This window comes from Apis florea, unplaced genomic scaffold, assembly GCF_048593485.1.
Source record: "Apis florea isolate Af1SG1 unplaced genomic scaffold, ASM4859348v1 contig_2203_pilon, whole genome shotgun sequence".
Lineage (NCBI taxonomy): Eukaryota > Metazoa > Arthropoda > Insecta > Hymenoptera > Apidae > Apis > Apis florea.
The window spans coordinates 381,865-405,050 of NW_028256543.1; the positions used below are offsets into that span (position 1 = coordinate 381,865).

The 23,186-nt window shown below is 22.9% G+C and overlaps 8 protein-coding genes across 15 annotated transcripts; 4 read left to right on the forward strand and 4 right to left on the reverse strand.

The window, feature by feature from the left end:
* Positions 1 to 767, reverse strand: l(2)37Cg (RNA polymerases I and III subunit AC2 l(2)37Cg). The gene is made up of 3 exons (XM_003695318.4): positions 521 to 767; positions 325 to 422; positions 1 to 249 (listed from the first exon to the last, which is right to left on the reverse strand). Exons 1-3 carry the CDS (start codon positions 536 to 538, stop codon positions 39 to 41), a joined length of 327 nt encoding a protein of 108 aa, XP_003695366.1. The 5' UTR covers positions 539 to 767; the 3' UTR covers positions 1 to 38.
* Positions 534 to 1,994, forward strand: CRIF (growth arrest and DNA damage-inducible proteins-interacting protein CRIF). Its single transcript, XM_012488885.3, has 3 exons — positions 534 to 806; positions 978 to 1,491; positions 1,560 to 1,994. The coding sequence occupies exons 2-3, from the start codon at positions 1,040 to 1,042 to the stop codon at positions 1,909 to 1,911; spliced, it is 804 nt and encodes a 267-aa protein (XP_012344339.1). The 5' UTR covers positions 534 to 806; positions 978 to 1,039; the 3' UTR covers positions 1,912 to 1,994.
* Positions 1,995 to 2,064: 70 nt separating this feature from the next.
* Positions 2,065 to 8,498, reverse strand: LOC100864283 (uncharacterized). Its single transcript, XM_003695342.4, has 6 exons — positions 8,117 to 8,498; positions 5,845 to 6,500; positions 5,382 to 5,631; positions 3,081 to 3,329; positions 2,763 to 3,004; positions 2,065 to 2,692 (listed from the first exon to the last, which is right to left on the reverse strand). The coding sequence occupies exons 2-6, from the start codon at positions 6,497 to 6,499 to the stop codon at positions 2,487 to 2,489; spliced, it is 1,602 nt and encodes a 533-aa protein (XP_003695390.1). The 5' UTR covers position 6,500; positions 8,117 to 8,498; the 3' UTR covers positions 2,065 to 2,486.
* A 796-nt stretch (positions 8,499 to 9,294) lies between these two features.
* LOC100870552 (protein ILRUN) lies at positions 9,295 to 12,170 on the forward strand. The gene is made up of 3 exons (XM_031917612.2): positions 9,295 to 9,823; positions 10,225 to 10,583; positions 10,764 to 12,170. Exons 1-3 carry the CDS (start codon positions 9,669 to 9,671, stop codon positions 10,868 to 10,870), a joined length of 621 nt encoding a protein of 206 aa, XP_031773472.1. The 5' UTR covers positions 9,295 to 9,668; the 3' UTR covers positions 10,871 to 12,170.
* Ts (Thymidylate synthase) lies at positions 11,353 to 13,170 on the reverse strand. Its single transcript, XM_003695313.4, has 4 exons — positions 12,677 to 13,170; positions 12,198 to 12,461; positions 11,853 to 12,115; positions 11,353 to 11,792 (listed from the first exon to the last, which is right to left on the reverse strand). Exons 1-4 carry the CDS (start codon positions 12,855 to 12,857, stop codon positions 11,583 to 11,585), a joined length of 918 nt encoding a protein of 305 aa, XP_003695361.1. The 5' UTR covers positions 12,858 to 13,170; the 3' UTR covers positions 11,353 to 11,582.
* Positions 13,171 to 13,473: 303 nt separating this feature from the next.
* On the forward strand, positions 13,474 to 15,249 carry Pex16 (peroxisomal biogenesis factor 16). The gene is made up of 5 exons (XM_012488857.3): positions 13,474 to 14,062; positions 14,126 to 14,372; positions 14,444 to 14,717; positions 14,786 to 14,889; positions 14,962 to 15,249. The coding sequence occupies exons 1-5, from the start codon at positions 13,933 to 13,935 to the stop codon at positions 15,215 to 15,217; spliced, it is 1,011 nt and encodes a 336-aa protein (XP_012344311.1). The 5' UTR covers positions 13,474 to 13,932; the 3' UTR covers positions 15,218 to 15,249.
* A 157-nt stretch (positions 15,250 to 15,406) lies between these two features.
* Positions 15,407 to 17,832, reverse strand: LOC100870196 (toll-interacting protein A). Its single transcript, XM_003695311.4, has 6 exons — positions 17,506 to 17,832; positions 17,012 to 17,185; positions 16,751 to 16,884; positions 16,441 to 16,645; positions 16,172 to 16,342; positions 15,407 to 16,102 (listed from the first exon to the last, which is right to left on the reverse strand). Exons 1-6 carry the CDS (start codon positions 17,551 to 17,553, stop codon positions 15,992 to 15,994), a joined length of 843 nt encoding a protein of 280 aa, XP_003695359.2. The 5' UTR covers positions 17,554 to 17,832; the 3' UTR covers positions 15,407 to 15,991.
* On the forward strand, positions 17,693 to 23,052 carry twf (twinfilin actin binding protein). Of its 8 annotated transcripts, none has more exons than XM_086917571.1 (7): positions 17,693 to 18,030; positions 18,101 to 18,176; positions 18,349 to 18,397; positions 18,529 to 18,606; positions 18,686 to 19,345; positions 19,412 to 19,530; positions 22,757 to 23,052. In XM_086917571.1, exons 3-7 carry the CDS (start codon positions 18,373 to 18,375, stop codon positions 22,925 to 22,927), a joined length of 1,053 nt encoding a protein of 350 aa, XP_086773697.1. In that variant the 5' UTR covers positions 17,693 to 18,030; positions 18,101 to 18,176; positions 18,349 to 18,372; the 3' UTR covers positions 22,928 to 23,052. The 8 variants fall into 8 exon arrangements, with proteins under 8 accessions (XP_086773697.1, XP_086773698.1, XP_086773702.1 ...); XM_086917576.1 differs by lacking the exon at positions 17,693 to 18,030 and adding an exon at positions 22,520 to 22,567; XM_086917577.1 differs by lacking the exon at positions 17,693 to 18,030 and adding an exon at positions 22,520 to 22,567 and having other exon boundaries at positions 18,104 to 18,193.
* The last annotated feature ends 134 nt before the right edge of the window (positions 23,053 to 23,186 follow it).

Below are 23,186 nucleotides of genomic sequence, written 5' to 3' on the forward strand. Positions count from 1 at the left end.
TTATATTATAATTTATTTTATTTTTATTTAAACAAAATTTATGTGCTATCTATAGATGTATTTTTGGAAGTCTTAAATTGATCATAAGCATTATTAAAACTTTCTAAAGTATGATCACAAATTTTTTCAAAATCTTCTAATCCTTTTTTTAATATGTCTATTGCTTTTCCTTTTTTTGCTTGAATTCTCAAATATATGTTTCCTTCAGCTGGATGATTAACGAAACAAGCACAAAACTCTACATTAGGACTATATACAAAATAATTAATAATTAGAAACTTATATTGCTAATAAAATTATATTTTAATTAATATATAAATATACTTTTGTGAAATTACGGAGACTAATGAATTTCCTAAAGTATAACCTTCACCCATAAATACAAAAGTTTTACATTTTTCGGATGACTGTTCACTAGCTACCTATAAATGAAATTTCTATTTAATTTTTATTTCTTACATTGCAAAAAATAATATAAATACAGATTTAATTTTATTAATTATATTAATGAATACTGTACCTCTGCTAACCGACCCATTATATCGTTTATTCTTTCTAACAAATTACTATAAAGTAAAATATTAAATTTTTTTTATTTATAATATTAAGAAAAACTATTATTATTTAATACTTAAAATGTTTATTTATTATTATGTTATATAACGTCAAATTATTAAATTTGTTTTCATGTGTACACGTTTATGTCGTTCATATCACACTATAATCTATTGTAATTATTAAGATATATACATAACCTTATTTTATATTTGTATATAATATAAAATTAGTAGTGAATTATACTTAAGGTAGGTTTATTTATTTTAATAAAAAATATTACATAGAAATGTCTTTAATCATCTTTTAAAATATTATAATTTATAATTTAAATAAATTGAAAGAATATTTTATGTTTTGCATAATATAATATTTAGTGAAATAATAATTAACCTTAATATTTTATATTTTTAATTTTATAGCTAATGATAATTCTGCATTATTATAAAAAAATATAATAAATATTATGAATAAATAGAAGGAAATGCAGAAAATGTCTTTAAAAAAAATAATCTTCAATGTATCATTGAGTTTAAAATTTCAAAATATCAATATAAGATATTATTGTTCAAATAAGATTCTTGAATCCTCTGAAGAAAAACCAGTCTATTTAGAAGAAACAAAAGATAATTTTGAGTTAGAAAAAAAAAGAAATAAATCAAGATTATCATTTGCTGATAGAAATAGATTGTTTGAACAAAAACCTTACAATGAACCTATAGAATGGTATCATAATACAATCAAGTACAAGAAACGAATATTAGGAAGATATGGAATGGCAGCTTTAGAAGTACCTGCAGGATTGGCATGGCCTATACCTGAAGAAGTAGAAGAACAAAAAGAATATGAAAAAATTGCCTTTTCTTTAAGTATCCAAGAAAGATTACAAAAGATTAAAGAAGAAAAGAAAAAGAAAGAAGAGATTTTAAAAGCTAGGTATGTTAATAAAATAATTAGATTGATTAATAAAAGATTTAAATGTATATTATTTTATATGTTTGTAGACAAGCACAAATAGCTAATAAAATGTCAGATATGAAAAAATTGATAACACAAATAAAAATAAAAATTGCTGAAAAAGAAGCAGCAGAATTAGAAGCTAAAAAACGAAAGGAACGTAAAATTGAAGAAATCAGACGTCAATTGATAGCTGAAGGAACTATTTCCGAACATTCATTAACAGAAGCAATAACTTTAGCAGAAAAAGATGAGAAAAAGAAAAAGAAGGAACTTAAGAAAGCAAAGATGTTGGAGAGACAAAAAAGATTAGCAGAACGATTAATTCAAGCACAACAGCAAAATGAAAATCTTGAAACTGAAAATAAAAATGAAGCTGATTCTAAAAACAATAATTAAAAATTTACGAAATAGACAGTTTGATGAAAACGTATTGTATTGTAAAATAATTTCTACATAGTAAAATGAACGCTTTACAAACATCCATTGTTAGTTAAATCTTTTCAGTATATAAAACTTCCAAAGTAATCGGAATTTAAAAGAATAATAATATTTACAGCTCATAGAGTAAATATTGTATTTACTTTTGCTAATACAAAAAACGGTACATATTATTTTGTAAGGGTTAAAAGAAAACTATACTAATGTGTAGTATTAAATGACTCCTTAAGACATATATCCAGGCACAATGGAGTAATAATATGCAGCTTTTCATTTAGCTTTATTCACGCATATGTTTTGAGAATCTTGAAAAAGTTTAATAACCTTTTTATTTTGGTTTCTATATAAATCTCGTCATAACATTATTAGAAAAATCAGCTTTCGATCATTGACTCTTGAAATTCTTCTTGAAATTCTTTTTCATCAATAACACTGTAAATGTCTTCTTCATTTTCCACTTGATTGCAATCCTGAATATTTTGCACATGCAGTTCGTCAATAACAATAAATCGCAGTTTATTTTTCTCCATATGTCAGGCAGACTGAATTTGTGATGGAGATGATAATTCATAAAACTGAAAACTTAATTCCTCCCCAAAAAGATTTTCAGGTGTGATGATTTCTGGTTCAATCATGTTTAGACCTAAAGCAGTAGGATTTAAATCTGTAACTAGATATCCTTCACTTATTAGTCCGCATTCTTCTGCGACTACTTCTTTTGATACTGGATTGAGAAAATCTAAAAATATTTTATTAAAAGTTGAATTTAGTTATATAATTTTAATCTCTTATTTAATTAATTAGATTACCACTCTCTTTCACAGGATAATGAAGCTCTTGCGTTTGTTGATTGGGATGGGTCGATTCATTATTGGACACCATCATGGGAACAAGATATTGTACTTCTACTTCTTTTTTAATACCACTAAGAATTTCTTCAGCACAATGCTCTAATGTTACAGAATTTACCATGTTCTCAGTCTCTTCTTCATTAGATTGTTGTGTAATGCTGGCAGTTGCTGCTTCTACTTCATCTATTGAATTCATTTGACTGAAAATATATTCATATAAGTAAATACAAATAATAAAATAATTTTTCAAATAATATGAGAGCAGCAATTGATTACCTAACATTTTTCCTCAGATTTTCAATCTCTATACTGTTCTTGTTTATTTGTTTCGTAGAAGAATTAATGATAGAATTATTAATGGTTTGTCTGGGTCTGGAATCTCCAGAACGATTTGCAATAGCCCATAAGTGTCCAGCTCCATGTGGTGCTTTTGATCCTTTCCTGAAGTGTGGATTTATGGACAGATTGTGTCGAACAGAGTTTTTCCAACGATCGTCATTACTTTTGTAGTACGGAAAATGTTCTCTAAAAATATATTTAAAAATATATTTAAATTCATATTTAATTAAATTTTATATTTCATTAATTTTTTATGATATAAGTAGACAAAAAAATTGATAGAGAAAGCTAATGGATTATAGGAAAATTATAATTTTATTAGTTAATTATTATTAATTTTATTAGTTATAATTTTATTAGTTAATTCTTAGAATAATAAATAAATTTGAATAATAAAAAATGTTTAAATGATTCCTATCCAATGTCGATAAATGTATATTCCTACGAGAATAATTTTTTTTTATGCAATATCACAACGTTATACATATATTCGTTATGAGTATTACTCCTCAATTAATTTTTTGGAAAAGAAAAGAACGCTTCATAAATTTAATAATAATTTTTTTTTCTGTTCTAATAACTATAATAATCATGCAACAAAAATAATTCAGTCCCATAATTTTAATTCATTTTTATTATTATATTGTTATTATATTTTAGTTTGGAATTAAAAAAATATAATAGTTGAGTATTTTTTTAAATTATATAAATATAAATTGTCTAATATACATTGTAATATAATAGAGAAAAGGTAAGAAAAAAGAGAGAAGAAAATATTAAGTTTTTTTTATGTTCTATTTTTATTATTATTAAATATTTACTATTATTACTAAACATATGCTCAAATATAAAAAAATAGTTAAATAAATTAATAATCAAATAAATTCATATTTTGCGAACTTTATATTATATTATATTTAATTTATACGAATTATTTTGCGAATTAATAATATTTAAATACATTCTAATTTTTAATAATTATCGGAATTGAATTTCTTTATGCAAGTAATTCATTTTAAATATAAATGTGTACATTTTGTACATCGTTTTTCTCAGAATCGTAAGGAATATACAAAACGAAACGTTTTTGTAAATTTATGAGAACTGTATTCTATGTTGATGCGGGGGTGGTCTGTCGGGAAGACTCGTGTTCTTAGATGGTACCCCTTGGCACCGCTGCCCTCGCTACATGATGGTACCAGTTGGTACCGGTTCTTTCACTTGTTCCAACCCTCTCCCTCTCCTAATAACACGAACGTGCGCATTTTACTACCTCCATGCTTTCACCTGTTCGATCGTGGGTTCGTGAAATACATATAGATAAAATACAGATAATGGAATTGAACTTATTTTTACTTTCCTCAAAATATTTAAAATAAATTTTTATTTTTTCCTTATAAGGATAGAAAAATTAACTGAAAATTCTATAAAATTAACTGAAATTTATATGTATACCACTCTTTTATCTATTTTTAATAAAATATTTATAAAATTTGTTATTTATAAAAAAGATTTATAATAAATCGTTATTTAAATTCTGCAGATATTTTGCAATACAATATTTATTAATTTATTTCATTTCATTTTAATTTCTTTTCTTAATTTAATTAATTTAATTAAATAATATTTATTATTTTAATTGATCAATTCTCTATATTTTATAATATATTCTATAATATATTCTAGAGTTGAATTTCATTTACGTTAAAAACGAAATAGTAATTGATTATGATTTTTCAAATATTTAAATTATTATATATATATTTATTATATATATTCTTTCAAATTATATTATATTGAATAAAATAAGTGATACTATTTGGAATGTGAACTTTCTATTTTAAATTTTATTTTGAAGCTAGATAAGTATGTGAATGTCTGTCTTTTAATTTTTTACCAATGTGTTTTACGTCAATGAATTTATTACAACATACTAATATAATATATATATTATATTATATATATGTTGATATAAAATAATGGTATATATGTAATAAATTGATATAACATAAATTCAATATAATATACTATTTACAAACAATTTAAGAAAATTAATTAATAATTTAATAAATTCATGATATCAAAAAAAAAATTTCGATAATAATAAACATTAATGATCAACTTAATATTTTTTTTTATATATCATAATATGCAATTTAATCTCATATTAAATTTTAAAAGTTTGTAATATAAAGTACTACAATTCACGTCATCATAACATTGTTTCAAAGTACTTACGAGATCCACTGATAAATAGCTGATACCGTAAGCTCTCCCCTTTCTCGCAAAGCGTGTTCAATCAGCTCTGTATATGTGAAAGGCGGTTTCTTTGGGCCATTACACCGGGAAGACGCGAAATTTCTATTGTCGAGGCTAGAATAATTATGATTTGATTCCTGATGCAACGATCCATTCTCGTTGTAATTCTTTTTAGCATCGTTAATGTAGGCAGATCCATAAGAACGTCCATTCATTCTTGCTTTGTTTCCTAAATAAGAAAAGTAAACAATTTCTCAAAATCATATAACAAATAATTCTAGAAATAGAATTAACCCTTTATGTTTAATGTTCATATACTATTTTTTCTATATTTTATATTTTATAATAATCCAAATCAATAATCAATTTTATTAAGAATTTTGTAAAAAATAAAATAATGTTTAAAGGATTCGTTAAAAAAACTTGTTGAACAAGTTCGCACCATTGTGAATATCTTTGGATAAAGATACAGTGGACTTTTCGTCTGCAGCTTCGATAAAAGGATCTAACTTAAAATCCAATAACCAGGAAAGATTTCCAGTCTCTTGATCATCAAACTGTTGCTGCTGATTATTACCAGAAAGCATCATGGGTTTATTCTGTTGTATATTGGATGATTGGACTGTAACAACTGGTTCCCAATAATCACAATCAATGGGATAACTTGTTTCCTCAATTTGAACCTCCTGTATCACTTGTTCTTGTCTATTTTCCGACGACGAGGTAGATGTAGATGGTGAAGCCGTAATATCAGCGATACTTTGCTGCGATTCCAATTCTGAGACGGTTGTCCAGGTACAATTAGTGCCATCCACGAGAAGGACTTCCAATCGACCGACTGAACATTCATCCACGGCTTCTTGAGCTGATAACGGTGAGAATAGGGTTGCAGTGTCGTTTATCACTTGATTAGAGGCAACCATTTCCATCGGAGCCTCGATTTCTTGATATTGGTATCGTTTATGACCGTTTTGAATTTCTTCGCAAAAGTTCTCGATGTCCAGATCTTCGAAAATGCGTTTCTTTCCGCTACGGGATTGATTATCTGATAACTCGTGTTCTGAGACACCACCGATGCCAGAAGATGGCCCGATCATGCTGTTAAAAAAGAAGTTTTATTTTAACAATTAAATATAAATAAATTAAATATTAATTAAATATTTAATTTAATTATATTAATTAAAACATAGAAAATAGTTAATATTTGTATCATAAAATTTAACTAATCTTAAACTTTATTTACAATAAAATTTCATTTTATAAATTTAATTCTTTTCAAGTTATATTTTCATTATCTAAATATATTTGTTTAATATTTTTATAATATAATATATATGATTAAAAATACGAATTATTCAAGTTCATTTCTTCAATAAAATAATTTATTTATTGAATGTTAAAAATTATAATCGCTAAATTTTTACATATTCAAACACTATTATATATTTTATATATTTTTATATATTTATGAACAAATATTTAATAAAATCTATTTATATGCGAAATTTTATTAATAAAACGAAAAATCATAAACAAAAAGAAAAAATTAAAAGGATTTTTATTATATAAACAACTTCAGTTTGTGTTCATGAACCTACTTATCTCTCGACAGGTTTTTTCTTTTCACTCTATTAGAACTCTATTGAAATAAAATGATCGATTAATTGAAATCCCGTCAATTAAATCTACTTATCTAAACTTTTATTATTAAAACAAGAAATCATACATACTCAAAGAAGGAATTAGAAAATTTCTATTATATAAACTGTGTTTCTCCTAATTTCATATAAATGAAGTTTATATATATATATATATAAATTCAAAAATTCATCAAGATATATATTATGAAAATTTCCAAAATAATTAACATAATAATAGAATAATATTTTCTGTTAAGATGTATTCATATAAATACATCTATAAAATTAATAAATTTTGAAAATAATATTTTGATCATTTTTATTTGTATTATGGAAAAAAATCATCTTATATAATATAATTATTATAGTATTATTAAAATTCTAAGTATATTTAAAATTATTTTTTTGCATTTTTTTTTTTTACTTTGAATATTTATATAAATATAAATTACTAGACTATTATAAATATAAATTTAATTACTAAAAAAATAATAAATCCCAATTTTATTTTATTTTTTATTTTATTAATTATGTTAAAATTTCATTGTAAAATTTCATTCTTAAGATTTTTATTTTATTTTAATTTCTTTTATATTTAATTTATTAATTTTTTATAATTTTTTTATAATTTTTTATAATTTTTTATAATTTTTCGATAATTTTACAATATGAATAAAATAATATAATTAATAATAAAAAGACATGAAATAAATAAAAAAAATCTTTTCATAATTTTTTGTAAATTATCATTTAATTATAATATTTAATTAAAATACCATTAAGCATATAATTAAAATTTTCTAAAATAGAAATGAAGAATTTAAAGGAAAAGAATATAAATAAAAAAAAGTAAAAAATAAAAAATATAAATCGATAATAAAGTAAATTAAAATAATTTCAAACTCGAATAATGAATTTTAAAAAATTTTTTTCATAGTTTTATTTTTCAATATTCATAAAAATTTGTATAAAAATATAAAAATAATATGAAATAATATCAAATATAAAAAATATCAAATAATCAAATTTACTCCAATTGATTGTAATGTCATATATAAGAATTCATATACTTACCTCGATTTTTTCAGTGTCTCGATTTCGTCGAGTTCAAACCGATTATTCCACGATCGTCGAAACGGAACTATTAATCGTACAATAAGTTCCAACTTTCATCACGATGCCTTAATGTCTACAAAAAAATAATTTCTCAAGAATTTTGAACGTTTCATCGATGTCTGAGTTCGCTTTTCTTTAAAAAAAGAACTTTGGATTATCGGTAAAAGAACTCGCGACTAAAGAATGTAGCCACTGGTTTACGCAATTCAAAGATGTTTCATTGCAGACCACATTCTTGTTTTCAATCGACACCGATTTCTTTTCGTTCACTTTGTACGTGAATTCACCTTGCGATCGGACGTTTTTGGAATATCTACATGATCAACTTCGGACCACGACTGTCTTCTCTTTCGTATTTCAACTGTTACGCGGTGTAATGCGTGCGCATCTCCAAGTTTTGGTCGGAATGGAAGGGACATAGACGCATGCGTAGTGCGGTAACAGAAAAGTACTCAAGAGCACTTGCATAAAAGAAATATAATTGCATAGAAAATTTCTATTATGCGTTCAATTTTTATATTATTTTGTGGCAATATTTCAAATAATTTATATATCAGTTAGAATTATTTTATAGGAAAGAAAATATAAATTTGATTTTCCATTATTCATACATAATAATAGTGAAAAATATATATGTAAATTAAAAAAATATATTTGCATAATCTTTAATCAGAAAAAAGTATTGAATACATAGAAATATAATATTAATAAATATAGAAATGATAACATAGATGCATAGAAAATCAATAAAATTTATTTTTTAAATTATCTCATCTAATATATATGTTTTTATTTTTTTCAATATATTATAAAAATTATTTGTTTAAAGAAAATATAATTTAAAATTCCCGCATTTTTTGTCTCCATTTGTTATATTCTATTTTATAATTATTATATGTATGTGCAACATAGAAGATAAAAATTTTTTTATTTTCTATCTATCTTATTTTTAAATATTAAACTGTTAATTAATAATTATTTATCGAAATTTTAATTCGTTATAATTATTGATATAATTATTGATAATTTCAAAAATTAAAATTTTAAATCTTCTAATTTAAAATAATTCTATAATTTTATTACATAGAATGCATTTTTTAAAAAACAAAAAAATTAATAATAATTAAAATTCGTGTAATTTAATGTTGCATTTATATAACGAACGACTGATTTCATGAAAGATAGAATCGTTTTGCGTATTTATTTATCTATCTTAAAAACTCGCTGACTAGTAGCACTCAAGGTCAAGGTGATATCGCATTACAAAGGGACGAAAATTATTAGATGTGAATTCTACCATCTACGGACTGTACATATTCATAATTATTACATTTCTTGTATAGAGTGTACAGTATAGATGCATGCACCTACTGCGCACGGATGAACGTCATGAAGAATGACATTTAAAATTTGCTGTTAAAGATCAAACGATAACAGAACGCGTCTCACGGTCCCGTACGTGTATGACAGTTGTGTTACATGGAGTATTGAACGAGGGAGAAAACGCATCATGAACATGGACAACGTGGACCAGCATTTGATTCACCAGTTTAGTTGTCTAGGCACCACCGACAAGGATGATCTGGTGAAACAGCTGCAGAAGTTGCTGGCTGGTAGCCAGCTAAATGAAACTACTGCTGCGTTCTTTCTGGATATGAATAATTGGTGAGATACGCGTACTGTTTTGTGTTAATCAAATTTAATTTTGCGACCTAACCCTACCATCGCCATATTTATAATCTAGGTAGTACTATCTTGTCGAAAGTTATTTATTTATCTTATTGATGCTTATAATTATAAATATAATATTTTGTTTTTTTTTAATTATTGTATATTATTAATGTATATTTTATAATAAGACTATTTAGTTAGAATGTTATTTATTTAGGAAAATTATGATAAAATATATAAATCAAATATAATAAATTTTAAATAATAAAAGAGGAAAAAGCAATGAGTTTTGAATATATATTTGTTAAACTACTGAAGATATTTTGTTAACATAAAATTGTATGTATAATGTAAAAATTGTTACAAATTTACATATATATAACATACAATTACAGGAATCTCCAAGCAGCTATATGTAGTTATTTTGATTTTGAATCTCCAGTTCAAAATAAATTTCCTTGTATGACACTGATATGTGATAGCACTATTGGTGAAGGAGAATCAATACCACCACTCACTAATTTTCAAAAATCTTGGCACATACAAAATAGTGGTACGGAAACATGGCCTGAAGGAGTTTGCTTACAATATATTGGAGGAGTACAAATGGGTGCATGTACAAGGGTACCAGTTCCATCTTTAAGTCCTGCAGAAATAACAGTAATAAGTATGGATCTTCAAAGTCCTCCATATTGTGGTACATTTAAAAGTAAATGGAGGATGATGATAAAATCTACAGAAACCTTTTTTGGAGGTGAATTCATTTATCTTATTATTATTGGATATTTATAATATTATTACTATACTTCAATTATAATATTATTAATATATATTATTATTACTTTAATTATATTAATTTTTAATATTATTAATATATATTATTATTACTTTAATTATATTAATTTTTAATATTATTAATTACTTTTTTATTTAGATGTTATTTGGGTAACTATTACAGTAAGTGAAAGTGGTACTCTGGCTATTACTCAGCAATTACATCAATTAAGTACTTCATCATCTAATGATACAAAGATGTGCTAGCCCCTAATGTCCAGAAACTTTTCTTAATTATTTCCCCTTTTTTTAAATGTCTTCGATTATTTTTAATGAAGTAAATTGAAAATAACATATTTGTTTAAAGTGCTGCTTTAAAGTACATAGAAACGTTCTTATTTCCCGCTATAATTACGCGAGAAAATATTTCAAATATTTACATACATGATTTAAGAAAGTACTGGACTAATATATTGTATAGATGATACTTTTATTAAATTTTGAAAGTTGCTTATATAAGGCCTTTTATCGTCCATACTTGTCAGTTACATCAAAAAATTTCTTTTATTCAATTGTTTTTGCAATTCAAAATGTGCTAAAACTTAATTGTTAAAATTGTAACAGACATGTATGGATCACTTTTAAAACTGGTACTGAAAAAAATTGATATAAATAATTAAAAATATATACATATAAATATATATACATATATATATGTATGTATATAAATACAATTATTAAGATACAAGTTTATTAAAAAAGAAAAAGGAAATAAAATTTTTTATTAGAAAATAAAATATATGATTAAAAAAAATATATATTATAATAGTATATGAATTATATATTCATTCACTGATTAAATGTCAGTTGAACATGTATTTTCTTAATAATGAAATAATACTTCTAGATGAAAAGTTTATATAGATTGTGTCAGTAGATCATTCAGTTTTGTTATTCGTTTTGTTTATTAATTTCGTTTTTAAACAGCCATTGGCATAGAGATTTTTGCGTGCGGGTCATATCCAATTAATTCAAAATCATTTGCTGTAAAATCATTTATATCTTTAACATTTCTAGTGATTTTTAAACATGGAAATGGTTTTGGTACACGTTTGATTTGTTCTTCAAGTGCGGATATATGATTAAGATATACATGACAATCGCCCATTGTATGTACAAATTCACCTGGCTAAAAAAAAAATACAATTTTCTTAAAAATTTTGTAATTTTTTTCTTCTTATAAATTTACCTTCAAGTTTGTAATATGTGCCAGCATATAAATTAATAAAGAATAAGATGCAATATTAAATGGTACACCAAGACCCATATCCGCACTTCTTTGATAAAGTTGGCATGATAATTCTTCATTGCTTACATAAAATTGAACAAAACAATGACAAGGAGGTAAAGCCATTTTTGGAATATCAATTGGATTCCATGCTGTCATTATAATTCTTCTATCATTGGGAGAATATCGTATCTTATCTATAACTTCTTTTAATTGATCAATACCTGTATAAACAAATCTTTCAATGTATTTGTAGATAATTAAATTTGTATAATTAAATTTAGTAATATTAAATTATTGTTTTACCTTCTCCATTATAATCTTTGTACATATCTTTATATGTTGCACCAAAATGTCTCCATTGAAATCCATAAATAGGACCTAAATCTCCTTCTTCCCTATCTGTAAAACCACAAGAATCTAAGAACTCACGTGAACTATTCGCATCCCAAATATGAACATCCTTTTCGCTTAATTTTTTAGCATTTGTGGATCCATTAATGAACCATAATAATTCTTCCACTACACCTTTCCAAAATACGCGTTTTGTAGTTAATAATGGAAATATATCTATAATAATTATATTAATATATTTTATTGTTGTATTTAATTTCCTAGATATTTATTTTGTGAAAAATTTAAAAAGATATAAAAGAAAATATATATAAAAAAATTATAAAATATAAAAGAAAATATATGAAAAAATTATATGTGCTGTAAATTTTTAAATGATATTTGAAATTGATAATTTATTAAATTAATGTAAATATATTTAATTTTCTTACTATTTCGTAAATTAAATCTCATCTGGGTTCCGAAAATGGACAACGTTCCCACGCCAGTACGATCATCTTTTCTTGTTCCATCTTTGATGATTTTTTTGATCAAATTTAAATATTGATATTCTTCATGTTTTTTTTCATTTTGAAAGTATTCTGGTGTTGTAATTATTCCATATTCATTCATGATTCAAAAAAATACTAAAATATAAATACAATGTTAGTAGAATGAAAAAGTTAATGAACTATAATTATAATAGAATGGAATTAGACTTCGTAATTTATAGTTTATAAATTAAACTTGAGTATAGTTTGTAACGAATTATATTCATTATAAAAAGAAAACAAATTCAAAAAATCTATTAAAGAGTATTTAATTATAAAAAAATATATTTAATTAAAAATAAAAAATGTTTTATTTTTTTATCTTCATCAATAATTTATAAATATGTATAAGTATAAAAATTAATTTTATAATTTTTTGAAAATAAAAATTACTTGTTTAATTATTTGTAAAATTATTATTAAATTAAAATTATTATTTTGATAAATGAATTTAATATAGATTTAAAATTATTAAAACATGAAAGAATACTAAGAATTTTATAGAATTTTATATTATTTAATTTTAATTTAAATTTATATTATTCAATTTTAATATAAAAATTATTATTATTAATATAAAAAATAAATTTTAATAATTCTCTATAAAATATTTACTTTTTTAATATATTTATTATTCTATTTTGTATAATATATATAATATAATCTATTATTCTATATGTATAATATATTGTATATTTAATAGAGTGTTCAAATGAGCAATATATATTGTCAATATTTCAAAGTTCTCAACATTGATAATATATAAATTTGTTTTATATATATATTATTTGTTTTATATATATATTTTATTATTAATATATATTATATATTATTAATATATAATATATATGATCACTTTTATAATTAAGAATAATAATATTAAAAATCTTGAAATATCTTGATAATATATATCGATCATTTGAATATTTTTTAAAAACAGATCTGTAATAATAAAGCATAAGAAAATAAATTCATTTAAAAAAGTAATGATATTTTGTTTATATTGAAAAAAAATATATTTAAATTATGAACTATAAATTATACACTATAGATATAAACTATAGACTATAGATTATAGACTATAGACTATATTAATAGTAGAAGATTATTATCGTGATTACTTGCAAATGTTTTGTTACATTATTTAATAGATCAAAATGGTGTTAAACACTGTACATTCTTCTGCATTAAAAATCATTAAACCATACAGAAAATGGATTATAGAAAATCCTCAATTATTATCTGACATAGAAAATACGATTCAATATTTGCCTTATTTCACAGCTGGTAAGAAAAATTTTATAAAAGAGCAATTGTTTTTCTGACATTTATAAAATAAATTATTTCTAGGTCAATTTAATAATTCTTCCTTTATATCAGAATTATTGTATTCAGTTTCGAATTTAATAGTATTTTTCAATGATTTATTAATGTATAGTGAGAAATGTATACATTTAAAATTTTCTAAGTTTGAATCGAAAATAAAAATTTGGCTGACTGTAGTAGAATACACAGAAGCTCTTTTTGAGATTTCTGCGAAAAAGTTATGGGGACAAATTGGAAAATGGTTTATAATAACTATCATTCAAATATTTAAGTAAGTTATTTAAAATTTTATATATTAATATTTTTATAAAAATTTGTATTCATATTATGAATATTTTATAGAACTGTATTAAGACTTCTATTAGTTCATTTATATAAAGAACGAATAACGAGAAGTCCTCCAATACAGCCACTTAATAGAGAAAAGATTAATGATTCACATAATGAAAAATCAAGAGAAAGTTTTATATTAAAACGATCTGGTACTGTTGTTAGAAGTATAAAAGGTATTAATTCTCTACGTATACATACATGGGAGCCATTATCTTCTAATGTTAACAATAATGATAATTTGAATATGTGCTCTACATCAGAAAAAAATTTAATATTAGCTGAGGTAAAAATCAAACGAATATAATAATATTTTAAAATATATTTATTGACTATTTTGTATTTTATTTTTAGACTCTTTATATTATTAAACCATTATTACATTTGGGATGTATATCTTTTACTGGAAAAAAACATTGGTCTCCATGGTTGTTATCATTTGCCATTGATTTAATCAGGTAATATTTATTATAAAATTTATTGAAAATAATTTATTTGTTTTATAATATAAAAATTCATTTTTTTTGCAGTTTAAAAATAATTAATAATCAGATGAAAAATATATCATTTAGTAAAGAAGAAGAAAAAGAATTCTTCAGACGAAGACTTACTTTACTTCTTTATATATTAAAATCTCCATTTTATGATAAATATAGTCGTATTAGAATATATGCAATCTTAACTGCACTTTCTAATAAAATACCTCTGGCAAGATTTGTAACAGAGCCAGTAAAAAAGTATTTACCATATTGGCAAAGTACATATTTTTATATATGGACGAATTAATTTGTGGAGTTAATAAATATTTTAAAAAATTATTGGTGTATAATATTATTATAAAACAAAGATAAAAGAATTATAAAAAAAAATTAATATTTTCATAAGTTGAGAATGATTCATTTTTATCACAAATAATATAATTATATCATTAAATAAAATTTTTATACATGAGGATAAAATAATTTTAATAATTCATTGAAGCATATAACAATTTATAGATTTATTATTATATTTTACATTTTATAAAAAAATTACAAATTTTCAATAGCATAGCAGAACCGAAAATTGATATTTCATTTTTACGAATATTGCATTTTAATAAAAATTAGATTATATTTGTCAATATATTCTGCTTAAATGTGCATGAATATAATATTTTTATATTTCTAAACATAATATACAAATTTACATATTTTTATTTGTTCATACTGTCATATGATATGAATACAAATTTTTTAATAAAAATAAAATTATTTGTATATATAAATAATGATAATTATTCTATATTATGCATATAGAATACAAAAAACAAAATTTTATGTATAACAAAAACAATAAATATAAACAAAATCAATAAATGTATAAAAGATTTTTAAAAAATATATTTTCTTATCCAATATATTATATGGATTTTCTTATATTAAAATTGTTAAACATTAATATACCAATAAAATGCATGAAAATAACTTGCAAATATATTACAGTTCAAAAGAAATACAACATAGCAGAAAACATAAACATGGCTTTTGGAATTAAATAGCAATTTGTATATAAAATTACTTATTCACACATTTGGAGTAATGAATTTATAGTTACATCCTTTTTTCCATTATTTGCATCATAAACTGATTTAATTACTTCTTTATCCACATTTGGAAACATCTCTGAAATCTATATTATATGATTACTAATTTGTTATATTACAAGAAAAAAGTATAAATAATAATTTTTTTACATTACTTGTTTTAATTCAACTTCAGCATTTGGCATAGAACTGGGAATAACAGATGATACAGTAGCTGTAGCTGGTGCTGTGTAAACATTTACTGGTGCATATCGTGTCATACCAAACATTGTTGAAGAAGGAACCATCATAATTGGAGGTGCACTCATATAAGACTGACACTTAGTCTATTAAAATATATTAAATAAAATTTTAATTATGATTAAAATATATTTTTTAATTATTATTATTATTTTATTTTTGAATTATTATTCATTATTTTTACCGTATAACTAAAAACTAAATTTATCATTCCTTCTTGATTGTCTCCTTGCTTTCCACTAAGCATGAACCAATCTTCATGTGTCTCTCCTTTTTGAAGAACTTGTGATGGGATATCTATGTGACCCCATGCAATTAATTCATCCATTACAAAAGAACATTCATCATAAATTTCTATATATATTTGTGAGACTCCTGGTGGCAAATAGCTGAATAATAATAACAAATAGATATAAATTATTAATAGTTTATACAATAATTAAATAGTTTTAACAATAATAAATTTTAGTATATAAATTATTTGAAATACACACCATTGAATAACTTTGTTCCAATGTGGATTTTTTGCTCCATTTGAACATGTATGTGTTTCATATACAGCATGACCTACTCTTAATCTCACATAAGGATCCATTCTTGTCATTCCATAATTTTTTACAAGTTTAGCCTATAGGAAGTATCTTTTTGAAATTACGAATAAAATGTTATTATAAAACATACATTACTATTTTATAAAACTTAAAGATGTATATTAAAAATTAACTTAAGGATATATATGAAAATTATAAAATTACCTGAACAATTGTTATACTAAGTCTGCCAACATGAGGTTCATGCATAGTAGGCATATTCTGCATTTGCAATTGATGAAGTGCAAGTGCAGCTTGTTGGTCTGCTGCTTCTTGTTGTAATTGTACATTACGTTCTTCCAATCTTAAAAATCCTTGGGGAAGTGGACCAAGAAAAGCCTAAAACATTATTTATTATTATTTCAAATTCTTATAAAAATTTAAATTATTAAGATTGAATTACAATGAAAAAATTTAATGTTATTTAACAAATCAACAAATGGATCATTGAAAATTAATATTTATTTATTTTTTATTTATTTTAATTAATAATAATTGAAAAAAATTATTTTTAATATTATAAATATTGATTTTAATATTGATTTTAATATTTCCTTTTAAATGGAAGAAATAAATTTAATTATTATAATATAATTTTATTTTATTCAAAATGAATTGTAATATTTGTGCTAAAATTTGTATTATAAAATTTTATTTACCCGTCTTTTCCATTCTTCGTACAAATCTGATCGTCTTTCAGTTTCCATAACAATAATCGGAATTTCACTGTATTAAAATTTTTTTCTTAATAATGAACTTCGATATAAGTGAAACCTGTCAAATTACACGTATTTTTTAACACATTTAGAAAATCATAACACACATTTGACACAATGATAGCACGCCATCTTAAGTTACTCATGAAACATACGAATTACATATACATTTCAAACACAAATGATATTATATACAAAAATAATAATTTTAAAATAAATTAAATAATATAAAAAATTAAAACAAATATTTTTTTTATTAGCTAGAATATTTAAAATAATGAAATAATCAAAATAAATTGTATATAAATAATTAATATAATTAAAATTAAAAAATTAGAAAATAGAATTAAAGAATGAATATAGTAGATTTATGCAAATAAAAAGTAAAAACAAAGTGCAATTTTGACAATTTTTGTTCATTTTAATAATTATAATAGATATTATTATAATAAATTTTACAATTAAAACGTAATTATTTGTGATTTTTTTTTTTTAAGGGAATTATAAACTGAAATTCCATTTAGAACATTCTTGACAGATCGTTCGTCAGCATCCACTAGGACTGGCGTGACATTCGATCGTCTGTTGCTAGGATCCTCCCGAAAAATTTTTCTGTAAATAGGTTTTGCTGGTGATTTTTCTTGATTTCGGATATCGTATAATTTTTTTTTTTCGTATTCTAGTCATTTATACGCTCTGTTTGTGCTAGTGTATTTTCATTCGCAATTAATCTCAAAAGGAATTAATTTCAGAGGAAGTAAAACTAATTTTTTACCATATTTTTAGTGAAAATTGATTTTTCCACAAACCATGTCACATCAAACAGGAATCAGAGGTATTTATTGTAATATAATATTATTTTTATATAGCAAATCCATAGAAATTTTTATAATTAGGTTAAATAAATTTAGGTTTTTAACCTCAATGTTTTTATATATTTTTATATATTAACTTTGCCTATTTCAGCAAATGATGCACTTAAAAAGTTATTTACCAAATGTCGAGATGGAAAAATACGAGTTTTGAAAGTTTCTATCGAAAATGGTAAGTTTTTTATATAGATTTGTAAAGTATACGATATTATATGAATATCATAAATGAAAGAAATTTTTTTGTTTCATAGAAGAACTAACACCTGCTGCTTTCTCGAAACCAGTGAACAAATGGCAAGATGATTATGATAAGATGATCAAGCCATTAATCATTGAAAATCAACCTGCATATATTCTTTATCGATTAGATACTAAATCTCCTGATTCTGGTTATGATTGGTTATTTATTTCTTGGTCACCTGATACTGCACCAGTTAGACAAAAGATGCTATATGCATCAACTAAAGCAACTTTAAAACAAGAATTTGGAACCGCTTCTATAAAAGAAGAATTACATGGTACAGTACCAGAAGATATAACATTAGAAGGTTATCATAAATATAAAAGAAATAATGCTGCACCAGCACCATTAACTACAGCAGAAGAAGAATTAGCAGAACTTAGAAAAAATACAGTTACTACAGATTACAGTGTAGAAACAAGACATCAAACATTAAGTGGAGTTGCTTTCCCTGTGACAGATGAGGCAAAACAAGCAATTACAGAACTTGGTAAAGGTATACATGAATATGTTCAGTTAAAAATTGATTTAGAAGAAGAAAAAATACATTTAGTAATGGCTTGTGAAGTTTCATTGGATAAACTACCAACAAAAGTTCCATCTGATTCTGCTAGATATCATCTTTATAATTTTAAGCACACACATGAAGGAGATTACATGGAATGTATAGGTATGTTTTAAAAATAAAAGTGTTAGTATTTCAATCAATAATATATTTTTATTTATGATGTTACAGTATTTATATATAGTATGCCTGGATATAGTTGCAGTATTAAGGAAAGAATGCTATATTCATCATGTAAAGCACCACTTCTAGAACTTATTCAATCACTTGGAGTGATTATAACAAAAAAGGTAAGTAGATAGATAAAATTTCATAATAAAGATAATATCTTTCAATTTATTTTCTTTCTATTGGTTTCTTTTTTGCATGAATGTCTTAACAGGATCATTTAAAACTGGTAATTTGTATTAGAATCTGAATCTGTGCTTTTTAAATAAATAAATTTTTAATTATATATTATATTTTTATTATTTAAGAAATATATTTTATTTTAAATTAAAATATATATACTATCTATCAATTTTAGCAGGTATTTTATTCTTTTAGTTGCATTGTGTAGTTATTTTACTTTTAGATTTTATCTCTTTTCATGGATTAATGTTGAGATTAAAATTTTTCTTTTTCTTTTTTTATTTTCTTTTTGTTTTTCTTTCTTTTTTTTTTTTTTTTTTTTTTTTTGTAATAATTTAATGAATCCTAGTTGGAAGTAAATAGTGGTGAGGAATTGGCAGACATGTTGGAAGACCCTCCAATCATAAAAGAAACAGCTGCAATAACTTCTGCAACTCCATCAACGCTCTATGCTTCTCCTCAATCTATACCAGAGAAAAAATCAAAACAGAAGAGATCTTGTATCTTGAGTTAACCGATTCTACATTCTTTACTTGCCATTTTTTAATGTTTCTTAAATGTTTATAAAATATTTCAAATGTTTTAAACATTGAATACTTTCCCTCATAAATTCTGAATTTGTGATAATATGATATTAACCAATTGAATATGTTATGTAGTGTAAAATGATGTAATTGATTTCTAATAACTTCAATATTAGCACAACATAGTTATATAGTATAATTACTCTGAAGTTAATGTGTGCATTTTTATAAAGATAAATCTTTTATTAATTAGTAATATATTTATTAATATTTAATAATAATTGGTCAAAGTGATACATATATCTATGTAGCAATTCAGAGTAGACCAAACAATGTATTTTTCTAAATTTTAAAGAACAAGATTGTCATGTTAAGATCTTAACAAAATATCTTTTTGATAATTGTGAGAAACTTGCAATGCATATGATTTCACAAAATGCAATTCTTGTTGATCCAAAACTGTAATAATGTTAATGAATAATAGATAATTGTTCATTCATACAAAAAATACCATAAGAAAAAAAATCATAAAGTGAGGATTTAATTGCTTGGCATTGAAAGTGAAGCCTTCTATTGTACTTTTACATTTTTTTCCAATATTTTATTATAATTATATTCCAATATTTAATGAAAAGTCTCGAAAAATTATTTTTTTCTTCATATAGTTCCTTTAATTTATTTGTTTTATAGTTTATATAATTTTTATACTATTTTTAATATCTATTACAAATGTGAAAAATAAACCCAGTGAGTTGACTGTATGAATTAGTTCCTAGTCTAGTAAAAAGTGATATTGTATTATTAAGTAAGTCATTTTTCATATATTACTAATTTTATTAAGTGAAACTTGAAGGCTTGACTTTCAAATTCATTCAAACTCATATGAGAATTAGTGATAATAGAAGTAGAGTGTTTAAAACAAATATCTGTGGTAAAACTTGCATAACTATGTGATTATTAGAGAGTTAGGGAAAATTCCATGTGCTCTAATTAGCCGATGCCACTTACCTAACTTCTCTGTGAAATATAAATAAAAAAATATAGTAGATGAAAGAGAGTGATAAATGTGCAAATTACCGCATTAATTGTGGATATATTTTCTTTGCACATGATTATCATTTTTGAACACAAGCTAGTGATAATACTAATTACTTTATATACATATTAAATTTTATATATATATATATATATATATATATATATATATATATATATACACACACACACATATTATATATTATATCATGTTCTATACTATACTACTGTAAATGATACAAAACATTAGATTTCACAAATATATGTATAAAGACTGATCTTGGTATGTCCCATTGGTTGTACAATCACAAAAAATGATAATGTTTATATAGATAAATATTTTAAAACATCTTATATACACCTTGCAATTATTTTTAACTTTTTATTTTAAATAAAAGATGTAAGGTGTAATAAAATATGTTTCAAATAAAAAATATATATATCATTTGTAATTTGCAAATTAATAATTTAAATCAATTAATAAATATTATGTATATATGTGATTTATACATTAGTTATTATCTTTTAAAATATTTTTAGATTTTTTATAAAACATTCCTTTAATTTAATATATATGTATAGCAAATGGGACTATAACTAATAGTAAACAGACAAAATATTCAAGAGGCATTCTATTTTTTGTGATCTGTATTTTTTTAACTCTCGTAGCTTTTTATAAATTTTATAAAAATTTTCGTCCAAAATACAAATGTATAACTTATCAAAAAATTTTGGCCTAATTTTAATGAGAAAAATGATAAAAAATATACCAAATTTTTGATATTTAAATTCAGAAACCAAATTTTTTTTACTTGATACTATATTATATATATATATATATTTACATTAATATAAAAATTAAAATTTTTTATAAACATTAAATTCTCGAAATCGATATGTCTATAATTTATTATTGTTTTATTTCTTTATAATTGTGTAAAAATTTTTTCAATTTAAATTTATTCTCAATATTTTTTTATTATTACACGTTGAAGAAAAAAATACAGAATTTGGCATAATTTCTATGTCTTATAAGAAATATAATTACAAGAAAAAAAAAAGTTTTTTGCAAAGTGCTCAAAAAATTATTAATAAATAATGTGTTCTATATTAAGAAATAATGCATATTATTGCCTGGGAATATTTCAATTTATAATATTGTACCAGGCCTATTCTGTAAGTTCTTAGTATAATTTTATTTTCAACTGTTAGCATAATTGTAGATTCATTATGATGAAATAAATTGTATATCTTGCCAATACTAAACACACTAAATAATAAAGCATTATGCAATCTAATCTTATAGTTTGTTGTGTTTTAATTTTTAATAAGATAATATTTTTTTATTTATTATGATTTATCCACACAGAATTTAATAGGTTTCTAAGGAGTGCACAGTGAATCAGTCATTGGATGGGTATGTAATTATAATTAAGATTTTATGATATATGTAAGGCATTCAGCTTACAGAATAGGCCTATAAAGTTCTATTTCTACTATTATTTTCTATGATTTTTTTTATCATTTTTTTTTATTAAAAAATGAATTATGTTTTTACTTTTTTAATGCATTATAATAATTGTTTTAAAATATTTTGATTATATAGCTTGAAATAGATGATGGAAGAAACCTAACTGAAGGATTTTTACAAGAGGAATTACATCCAAAAATCAATTTACATCAGCCAAAATTCGCGAAACCTAAGGGTCCACCAAACAGAGGCGCAAAACGTTTAACCAAGGTTCAAGATTTAGGAACTTCGGAACAAGAGATTTAAAAAAATTATATTCAAATTATTTCAAATTTGTTGAGTTACACTAAAAATATATATGCATCACACATATAGAGATATATACAAACACAGATTGTGTTCTTATTAAAAAATGAATGTGTTGTGTTTTATCTTGCATTTTTCTTTTATTAAATAGTTTTATTTGTTTTATAATTTAAAAAATTTATATATAATTTTTTTAATTTCAAAAGAAAACAAATAGATTTTATTTACTTTATTTAATCAGGCCTATTCTGTAACTCAA

Coding starts and splice junctions, on each gene's coding strand:
- CRIF (XM_012488885.3), top strand. CDS start 1,040: ATGCAGAAAATGTCTTTAAAAAAAATAATCTTCAATGTATCATTGAGT. Junction 1,492..1,559: donor GAAGAGATTTTAAAAGCTAG/GTATGTTAATAA, acceptor ATATGTTTGTAG/ACAAGCACAAATAGCTAATA.
- Pex16 (XM_012488857.3), top strand. CDS start 13,933: ATGGTGTTAAACACTGTACATTCTTCTGCATTAAAAATCATTAAACCA. Junction 14,063..14,125: donor TTTGCCTTATTTCACAGCTG/GTAAGAAAAATT, acceptor AATTATTTCTAG/GTCAATTTAATAATTCTTCC. Junction 14,718..14,785: donor AAAATTTAATATTAGCTGAG/GTAAAAATCAAA, acceptor TTTTATTTTTAG/ACTCTTTATATTATTAAACC.
- Ts (XM_003695313.4), bottom strand. CDS start 12,857: ATGAATGAATATGGAATAATTACAACACCAGAATACTTTCAAAATGAA. Junction 12,462..12,676: donor GAGATTTAATTTACGAAATA/GTAAGAAAATTA, acceptor TAATTATTATAG/ATATATTTCCATTATTAACT. Junction 12,116..12,197: donor CAAAGATTATAATGGAGAAG/GTAAAACAATAA, acceptor TTGTTTATACAG/GTATTGATCAATTAAAAGAA.
- LOC100864283 (XM_003695342.4), bottom strand. CDS start 6,499: ATGATCGGGCCATCTTCTGGCATCGGTGGTGTCTCAGAACACGAGTTA. Junction 3,005..3,080: donor AATCTGAGGAAAAATGTTAG/GTAATCAATTGC, acceptor ATATATTTTCAG/TCAAATGAATTCAATAGATG. Junction 2,693..2,762: donor TTATCCTGTGAAAGAGAGTG/GTAATCTAATTA, acceptor AAATATTTTTAG/ATTTTCTCAATCCAGTATCA.
- LOC100870552 (XM_031917612.2), top strand. CDS start 9,669: ATGAACATGGACAACGTGGACCAGCATTTGATTCACCAGTTTAGTTGT. Junction 9,824..10,224: donor TTTCTGGATATGAATAATTG/GTGAGATACGCG, acceptor ATACAATTACAG/GAATCTCCAAGCAGCTATAT. Junction 10,584..10,763: donor TACAGAAACCTTTTTTGGAG/GTGAATTCATTT, acceptor TTTTTTATTTAG/ATGTTATTTGGGTAACTATT.
- LOC100870196 (XM_003695311.4), bottom strand. CDS start 17,553: ATGGAAACTGAAAGACGATCAGATTTGTACGAAGAATGGAAAAGACGG. Junction 16,646..16,750: donor TGGAACAAAGTTATTCAATG/GTGTGTATTTCA, acceptor ATTATTATTCAG/CTATTTGCCACCAGGAGTCT. Junction 16,343..16,440: donor ATTTAGTTTTTAGTTATACG/GTAAAAATAATG, acceptor ATATTTTAATAG/ACTAAGTGTCAGTCTTATAT.
- twf (XM_086917571.1), top strand. CDS start 18,373: ATGTCACATCAAACAGGAATCAGAG. Junction 18,398..18,528: donor ACATCAAACAGGAATCAGAG/GTATTTATTGTA, acceptor TGCCTATTTCAG/CAAATGATGCACTTAAAAAG. Junction 19,346..19,411: donor AGATTACATGGAATGTATAG/GTATGTTTTAAA, acceptor ATGATGTTACAG/TATTTATATATAGTATGCCT.